The sequence below is a fragment of the Oncorhynchus mykiss genome, chromosome 7 (assembly GCF_057628025.1).
Source record: "Oncorhynchus mykiss isolate SJ-2025 chromosome 7, ASM5762802v1, whole genome shotgun sequence".
NCBI lineage: Eukaryota > Metazoa > Chordata > Actinopteri > Salmoniformes > Salmonidae > Oncorhynchus > Oncorhynchus mykiss.
Genome location: NC_143028.1, coordinates 20,824,639 through 20,834,042, shown reverse-complemented (window position 1 = coordinate 20,834,042; position 9,404 = coordinate 20,824,639). Strand labels below are relative to the sequence as shown.

At 41.0% G+C, this 9,404-nt stretch overlaps 1 protein-coding gene across 1 annotated transcript; it reads right to left on the bottom strand.

Annotated features, from left to right (window-relative positions):
- Positions 1-716: 716 nt before the first annotated feature.
- LOC110527578 (N-acetyllactosaminide beta-1,3-N-acetylglucosaminyltransferase 4) lies at positions 717-9,131 on the bottom strand. Its single transcript, XM_021608958.3, has 2 exons — positions 8,857-9,131; positions 717-2,798 (listed from the first exon to the last, which is right to left on the bottom strand). The coding sequence occupies exon 2, from the start codon at positions 2,792-2,794 to the stop codon at positions 1,715-1,717; it is 1,080 nt and encodes a 359-aa protein (XP_021464633.2). The 5' UTR covers positions 2,795-2,798; positions 8,857-9,131; the 3' UTR covers positions 717-1,714.
- Positions 9,132-9,404: the final 273 nt, after the last annotated feature.

Below are 9,404 nucleotides of genomic sequence, written 5' to 3'. Positions count from 1 at the left end.
CAAATTACAGCGTGTATGTATGCTATCAGAAAGAAATGAGGTGGGTAGCTAGGTAAGTGTGTCATTGTAGCAAAGTAATTATAAGCAACAAATCAGAACTCTTAAATGTTTTGTTCATTTTTGTTCTTTTATCTATACAATAGGCAATCATTGATCTTGACATATTACATCTTTCATGGAGTTTTCCGTTTTGATATGGTTATTTTGCCTAAAAACCTTTGGGCCTGCCAATAGAAAAAAACTACTTTGCACTCCTGCCCAGCCTGGCCAGTGTGGCCAGTGTCCTGAAGGCATAGCTGCGGGAAGATGTTTGGGGGTGCTGCTTTGAGAGAAAAAAAAAGTATCCCTGCGCTGCAGTCCTAATATAGGAGTAGTAAAGGCCCAGTGCACTACTTTTGTGAAATAAATCACAATATAAAAATGTATTTGTATTATTATTGTTTGTATTGTTATTTTTTTCACAAAGAAGTGCACTGTGCCTTTACCACTCCTGTATTTGTTTTTTTCAGAGGGCGCTGCAGTACCCTCAGCGCCCCTATATCCCGTGGCTATGCCCAAAGTGTGTTCAGCATCCCCAGTGGCTCTACAAGTGCATAGATAGAGGGTATATTCCACTGCTGGCCTGCTCTCTAGGTACCATCTCATGAGGCTGAAGCCACAGACTCTGGCCAAACTTGTGTTTTCTAAAGTGAATTCAAAGGCATTTAATAAAGGAATTTTTCATTTCATTTGTATTTAATTATAAGTAAGTCACAGCCTATATGCGCAATTTCTAGACTAAAATGATTTAATACAACAAAATGTTGTTTAAATGCTGGACGCTTAATGTTCCTGCCAGTCTAGAGTGTTGGACTTGCAAATGCTTCATTTATTTATTTGTAGACTATAGCCTTGAAATAATTGAAATAAAAGGCTAATAAAATAGCCTAAATTATTCATTTTTGTTCCTTCCACTTGTTCCTTCCACTCAACTTGCTCATATACTCTGATCTTGGCACTCCTCCACCATTCAAAAAAATATTTTGGAAGCTATCAAAAGACGTATTAATATACCACTTATTCTATTACATAGCCTTATGCCTCTATTTAGGAAGATACTGACTTTACGGCCTAAATTAATCTACTTGCACTTTTTAGTCAATTTTGGTACTGGAAAAAAGATTTCTGATTAATATCGATGTCACATACGCCGAGAGAAGTCAGTTCCCGAGTTCAGACCTGCTTTAATGTTTCCCGACAATACCCCTGTAACCCACTCGACCTGTTTTTAAAGTTTCCCATCAATACCCCTGTAACCCACTCTACCTGTTTTTAAAGTTTCCCATCAATATCTCTGTAACCCACTCTACCTGTTTTTAAAGTTTCCCATCAATACCTCTGTAACCCACTCTACCTGTTTTTAAAGTTTCCCATCAATATCTCTTTTCCAACCTTATAGAATCCTAGAAACATTCTACAAACGTCCTCATCGGAAGTGTCAAATGGCACTAGATGCATCTCAGTATTCTTAAATGGATCTTACACTGTCTGTGCCGATCTGAACATACAGGATAAGGGAAGGCAAATGTCAGAATACATTCAAATATTAGTTTGGGTAAAGGAAAGTATGCTATTTTAGACCATTCATAAGGATAATTTATCTATGAAAGGAATTCTCAATTTAAGGTAGCGAGACAGATAAGCACAGCATGATATACACACAATGCCAGATGTCTCACGTCCTTGATCTAAAGCATTGCAGCTTTGGGTCCTGCTGTAGAGACCACATTGTCCACATCTCGGTGGGATTCAGTTTGTGCACCACCATGAGCTCCCTGTAAATGCAGGGGTTGAAGTGTGTCACCCCCTGTTTGAGCCCAAAGGTCTTGAAGCCAGAGTGGTGCGTCAGCGTGATGTTCATCTTCTGTAGGCACAAGCCCACAAAGACATCATCAATGGGGAACAGGTCAATACTGGACGCTGCCACTTCCAGACTCAGCACAGTCTGATTTGACATCAGGTAGCCCCCACCCCCAGCGTATAGAGGATATGGCTTGTTGGGGTACATCTCCACTGGTATGAAATATTTACTTTGTTTGTCCCGGACTGGATAGCCAGACATGATGTTCCCAGCATACAGTTGCTCGGAGGGCTTGTTGTCCTTAACATATTCCACCAGATTGCTGGTGTGAACAAAAACATCATCGTCCCCTTTGAACACATAGTGTGCCCAGCGGCACTCCAGGCGGAACCATTTGAGGAAGTGGATCTCCTTTAGGGTCAGGTTGAAAAAACTGTCGTCAAAATCCCACTGCAGGATGTCCCCAAACTCTCTGCTCTCCCACTCCAGTACCTGCTGCAGCGGGTAACCCTGTATTGTGTCTGAAGACTTACCTACTAGGAACAATAGTTTCACCGTCTTACCCTGAACATATCCCTTCTTCCCCCATGTGTTCCGAAGTGCAGACCTGCGATCAACCTGGATGGCTGTGGACTTAACGGCCAGCAGGAGAAAGAGGTCATTCTGACAGGGTGTCGGAGACAGCAGGCGGGAGAATGTCCTGCAGTGTTTGTACACAAGGAAGTTGCGGTGGGTAGGTGGAATAGAGGATGAAATGTTGTTCACAGTGTCATTCCGGGAGCACTTGAAGACATCCACAGCGGACTGTGAAGGTGGTGGTTTGGCAGAGGGAGAAGTGTTCCGGGGCCCATCTGTGTGGTTCACGTGCAATAGTCTGAGGACGCCAATCAACAACGCAGTGCCAATGACAAGGGACCATCTACTGCGGCTCTGGATTCTGAAGAGGATCCTCATGGTTCTGAAAAAGAATTGCAAGCATACCACTTTTTAGCCACAAGGAGACAGAATTGGAACTGGTACCAGTGGGGAGAACAAGTATTTGATACACTGACGATTTTGCAGGTTTTCCTACTAACAAAGCATGTAGAGGTCTGTAATTTTTATCATAGGTACACTTCGACTGTGAGAGACGGAATCTAAAACAAAAATCCAGAAAATCACATTGTATCATTATTAAGTAATTCATTAGCATTTTATTGCATGACATAAGTATTTGATACATCAGAAAAGCAGAACTCAATATTTGGTACAGAAACTTTTGTTTGCAATTACAGAGATCATACGTTTCCTGTAGTTCTTGACCAGGTTTGCACACACTGCAGCAGGGATTTTGGCCCACTCCTCCATACAGACCTTCTCCAGATCCTTCAGGTTTCGGGGCTGTCGCTGGGCAATACGGACTTTCAGCTCCCTCCAACGATTTTCTATTGGGTTCAGGTCTGGACACTGGCTAGGCCACTTCAGGACCTTGAGATACTTCTTACGGAGCCACTCCTTAATTGCGCTGGCTGTGTGTTTCAGGTCGTTGTCATGCTGGAAGACCCAGCCACGACCATCTTCAATGCTCTTACTGAGGGAAGGAGGTTGTTGGCCAAGATCTCGCGATACATGGCCCCATCCATCCTCCCCTCAATATGGTGCAGTCGTCCTGTCCTCTTTGCAGAAAAACATCCCCAAAGAATGATGTTTCCACCTCCATGCTTCACGGTTGGGATGGTGTTCTTGGGGTTGTACTCATCCTTCTTCTTCCTCCAAACACGGCGAGTGGAGTTTAGACCAAAAACCCCTATTTTTGTCTCATCAGACCACATGACCTTCTCCCATTCCTCCTCTGGATCATCCAGATGGTCATTGGCAAACTTCAGACGGGCCTGGACATGTGCTGGCTTGAGCAGGGGGACCTTGCGTGCGCTGCAGGATTTTAATCCATGACGGCGTAGTGTATTACTAATGGTTTTCTTTGAGACTGTGGTCCCAGCTCTCTTCAGGTCATTGACCAGGTCCTGCCGTGTAGTTCTGGGCTGATCCCTCACCTTCCTCATGATCATTGATGCCCCACGAGGTGAGATCTTGCATGGAGCCCCAGACCGAGGGTGATTGACCGTCATCTTGAACTTCTTCCATTTTCTAATAATTGCGCCAACAGTTGTTGCCTTCTCACCAAGCTGCTTGCCTATTGTCCTGTTGCCCATCCCAGCCTTGTGCAGGTCTACAATTTTATCCCTGATGTCCTTACACAGATGTCTGCTCTTGGCCATTGTGGAGAGGTCTGTTTGATTGAGTGTATGATTAAGTGACTTTTATACAGGTAACAAGTTCAAACAGGTGCAGTGAATATAGGTAATGAGTGGAGAACAGGAGGGCTTCTTAAAGAAAAACTAACAGGTCTGTGAGAGCCGGAATTCTTACTGGTTGGTAGGTGATCAAATACTTATGTCATGCAATAAAATGCTAATTAATTACTTAAAAATCATACAATGTGATTTTCAGGTTTTTTGTTTTAGATTCCATCTCGCACAGTTGAAGTGTACCTATGATAAAAATTACAGACCTCTACATGCTTTGTAAGTAGGGAAACCTGCAAAATCGTCAGTGTATCAAATACTTGTCCTCCCCACTGTATATGAAGTAGGCCTAAAATAGGCTACAAGTGGCACAGTTTAATTTGTCTCATACCAAAAGTATGTATGTCACACATTGTTGTGCCTAGGACAAGTGGCACCTACCTCAGAGGCTTTCTCAAGCACAGAATAATACACCTACAGTTGAAGTCGGAAGTTGACGTACAACTTAGCCAAATACATTTCAACTCAAATCTTTCACAATTCTTGACATTTTAATCCAAGTAAAAATTCCCTATTTTAGGTCAGTTAGGATCACCACTTTATTTTAAGAATGTGAAATGTCAGAATAATAGAAGAGAGAATGAATTAGTTCAGCTTTGATTTTGTACCTGTTTCCTTCAACATCTTCACAAGGCCCTTTGCTGTTGTTCTGTGATTGATTTGCACTTTTCGCACCAAAGTACGTTCATCTCTAGGGGACAGAATGAGTCTCCTTCCTGAGCGGTATGGCGGCTGTGTGGTCCCATGGTGTTTATACTTGCATACTATTGTTTGTACAGATGAACGTAGTACCTTCAGGTGTTTGGAAATTTCTCCCAAGGATGAACCAGACTATTGGAGGTCTACAATTTATTTTCTGAGGTCTTGGCTGATTTCTTTTGATTTTCCCATGATGTCAAGCAAAGAGGCACTGAGTTTGAAGGTAGGCCTTGAAATACATCCACAGTTACACCTCCAATTGACTCAAATTATGTCAATTAGCCTATCAGAATGTTCTAAAGCCATGACATCATTTTCTAGAATTTTCCAAGCTGTTTAAAAGCACTGTCAACTTAGTGTATGTAAATTGCTGACCCACTAGAATTGTGATACAGTGAATTATAAGTGAAATAATATGTCTGTAAACAATATTTGGAAAAAAGACATGCACAAACTAGATGTTAGATGTAGATGTCCTAACCGACTTGCCAAAACTATAGTTTTTTAACAAGGAATTTGTAGAGTGGTTGAAAAACAAGTTTTAATGACTCCAACCTAAGTGTATGTAAACTTTCGACTTCAACTGTATGTGATTATAAATGTATTAACTCGTGACCTACCTCTCACATGCCCAGGGCCCACTTTGGGTCCCGACCCACAGTTTAAGAAACTCTGCTTTACCTCCCTAAGTGTGCACTAATGGCACACCTCATCATTGACTTTAAAGCATTGGATTGAGTTATATATTTTTTTCAATCTGGTTTGTATTTAAAACCCAGCAATAGCATATGATTTCAGCCTTTCTGGTCAAAGAGGACTGAACACATTTTATCGGTTACATTTTTTTTCATAATAACATAAATTGAATATCAATGCACAATGCTACATTTTTTGGAAAAGATACAATGCCTGTAAGAACCCTGATAATAGTACTTATCTAATTAGGTACTCTTTGTTTGTTTTACAGGTTGTGGAGAGGGTTGCAGTGGAGGTTGTAGAGTAGTGAGCCCTCGACTCCCCTGTTGTCACGTTCTGACCTCTATTTCCGTTGTTTTTGTATTTATTTAGTATGGTCAGGGCGTGAGTTGGGTGGGTAGTCTATGTTTGTTTTTCTATGTTTTGGTCTAGTTCTATGTTCGGCCTGATATGGTTCTCAATCAGAGGCAGGTGTTCGTCATTGTCTCTGATTGGGAACCATATTTAGGTAGCCTGGGTTTCACTGTGTGTTTGTGGGTGATTGTTCCTGTCTTTGTGTAGTGTTCACCAGATAGGCTGTATTAGGTTTCACGTTCCGTTTGTTGTTTTCGTATTCGTTTAGTTATTTCATGTATCGTCAATTATTGATTAAAGAACATGAGTAATCACCACGCTGCATTTCGGTCCTCTCTCTCAACAAACGAAGAACGCCGTTACACCTGTTCCATAGATGGTGTCCAGACAATTGGGTAATCCGGTGTGTGTGTGTGTGTGTGTGCCAATCAGATTGCTCTGAACCTGTTTGAAAAAATGAATTGTTGAAATTATAAATGTGTTAATTATTAATATTTAATTGGTCCAAGCCTGTGTGTGGGTTGTGTGTTCATGATATGTGTGTGCCAATAAGGTTACAGATTTTGCCAAACCTGTTTTAATAAAGAATTGTTGAAATTATAAAAATGTGTTAATTGTTTATATTTAATTGCGTAATCCAGCGTGGTGTGTGTGTGTGTGTGTGTGTGTGTACATCTTCTAAATAAAATGTTAAATATATTTTGTTTTATTCATGCATCCTTATGAGAAAGTTAAGAAAACCATCTATGGGAACATTTATCGAGTTCCTTACTTTGTAATCTTCAGAGAACATTCCCAGAATGTTACAAACTCTGTAACCTTCAGAGAGCGTTCCTAACTTTGTAACATTCCACGAACGTTCCCCACTACCTTCAATACAGCCAAAGGAGAACGTTCAAAGAATGTTAAGAAAACCATCCATTTGAACCTTCAGGAAAGATTGGTGCAATGATCAGGGAACATTCCCACAACCTTCAGAACAAAAATGTTACTGTATAGAGCAAGTCTTCAAGGTGTTTGTGGAGGCTGGGTGTTGCGGTAATTCGGCCATTCTACAGCTCTGGTGGAATTTTCTATACAGTATGCTGAGTGCGGGGGCGATCACGGATCTGGTGGCATTTCAGAGAAGCCCAGATCCATGCATTCTTTGGAGGGGTGAATTGTGGATTTTTCTCAATGGGAAAGTTACAACAACAAAAAATGCTTAGGATCGCTAGCTAATTTGTCCTGGGATATAAACATTAAGTTGTTATTTTACCTGAAATGCACAACTTTCATAAATTAGGTGCATTACCGCCACCGACCTCGTTCGTCTTTCAGTCACCCACGTGGGTATAACCAATGAGGAGATGGCACGTGGGTACCTGCTTCTATAAACCGATGAGGAGATGGGAGAGGCAGGACTTGCAGCGCGATCTGCGTCACAAATAGAACTGACTTCTATTTTAGAGATTGAAAGCGCAGACGCTCGTTGGCGCGCACAAGCAGTGTGGATGCAATAATTGAATAACTTAGATTTCTACATTTATTTTGCAACGCTCGCGCATGCGATGCCAGCGGTGTAGACAGGGTATTAGCCTATTTTCTGGCAATTGTGCTGTTATCATGTGCCAGATGTTAAGACTACAATTAGTTATAAATGGCCCATTTGGGAGATCGACTTGTCATTTCAATAGGCATAGACTACAAATTAAAATCTGAGTTTATGATTGTCATTGAATTTTGCCATGGTTTGTTTAGATAAATGCAGTTAGCCTATAGCCCCGGATAGGTTTACACCTAATTTCAGATTACAGTAGCCTAGACAAGATGTAGGCTAGATGTAAACTGAACGATTTAGCAGCTTTCTTAGTTGAAATTGACAGACTCATTTATTCAACATGAATAGTGAGATGATTTCTGTGTTAAACATTCACTGAAGTAACTAGCAAGTTTGACAGCTACAGTAGTGGTAACCAAGTAAACAGACTTGCTATTTGCTAACCAGACCATCAGTCCTAGCATCAGTTTGCTATTATGAAAATCGAGTTTCAACAATATTAATACTGTTTTAATTTCGACTTTTGGTTTCAAAAGCAGCTCAAATAAAACCTGTAAAATGAACTATAGGCATTGCACTATACCATGCAAATATACCATGAGTAATAAGGAAATAAAAAAAGCTGTGGTAGGCTCTATCAGACATTATAACACAGGTATCACAAAACATGTATTCTTACTGTTCTAATTACGTTAGTAACCAGTTTATGATAGCAATAAGGCACCTCTGGAGTTTGTGGTACATGTCCAATATCTACCATGGTTAAGGGTTGTATTCAGGCACTCAGTGTTGCATCAGCAAAGTCTGCTTCCAACTTACTCCCAAACACGTAGATCCCCTGAACGCAGCTCACTCTCCAGACCCCAATCACCTGTTCACAAACCTGTATGTCATTATCACACACTATTTAGTTCACCTCTTTGCACCCCATCATTGTGAGGTATTGTTTGTTTTGTGACACTTCTATTCGGGGTTTTCCCGTAATTTGCTCCTCCCGTGTATGATAGTTTTTGCCCGCCTCTAGCCTTTTCCCTACTTGTACTGTTGCCTTTTTGGACCACCTTATGCCTGCCCCTGGACCCATCTACCGACCTCCTCCTGTGGTCCTTTCCAATAAACACCTGCTGCGCCCTGCGCTTGAAACCAGCTCTCCAGTCTTCCATCGTGTTCATCACAGCATCGTGCATAAGAACAGCCCTTGACCAATATACTGTACAATGACTATATGCCACACCACCTTGTGCCTTATTGCTTAAATATACAGCACCAACTACATGAATATATCTATTAGGGTCCATTATCTGCTAACTGGACAACAACAAAAGTATTCTTAACCATTTACATTTTTAAAAATTATAATCAAAACATGGTCATTCACTTACTTGTTATTAAAAAAAGACGCAGTTGGACAATCAAAACGTTTAAACGTTTGTGCGAATTGAAGTGTGTGTCAAACTCCACAGCCCAGTCCAAGAGGATGTGCAAGCAATGTTTGTACATCTGTCGCTAAAACGCTCATTTGCTTGATACCGTTATGTATGCTAGTCCTGAACTATACCCGCGTTTTTAAGAAGTTATGTTATTCGTCTAGACTAGAGAATCGTCTGGAATTGACTTAACTATACTATATTCAATGGTTACCAAGTTCCAGTTGCCTACAAGCCCGGAAGGGAAGGTGCCTTTATAGTCACCTTTAGCAGACCAGAAGGGCGTGCCTTTCTGCTTTGACATTAATGTGCTTGCTGTGCAATCATTAATGTGCTTGCTGAAAGCAAGGCCACTCTAGCACCCGTACATAATCTTTTTAGTGTGCTTGCTGAAGACAAGACACTAGATGTATTACATACTTCTTATTAGTGTGCTTGCAGAAGGAAAAAACTATACATTTCTTACATACTGTACTCATTATTGCTATTACTTAGTATCTTAA

Excerpts from the sequence above, each read along its gene's own strand:
- LOC110527578 (XM_021608958.3), bottom strand. The coding sequence starts at position 2,794 with ATGAGGATCCTCTTCAGAATCCAGAGCCGCAGTAGATGGTCCCTTGTC.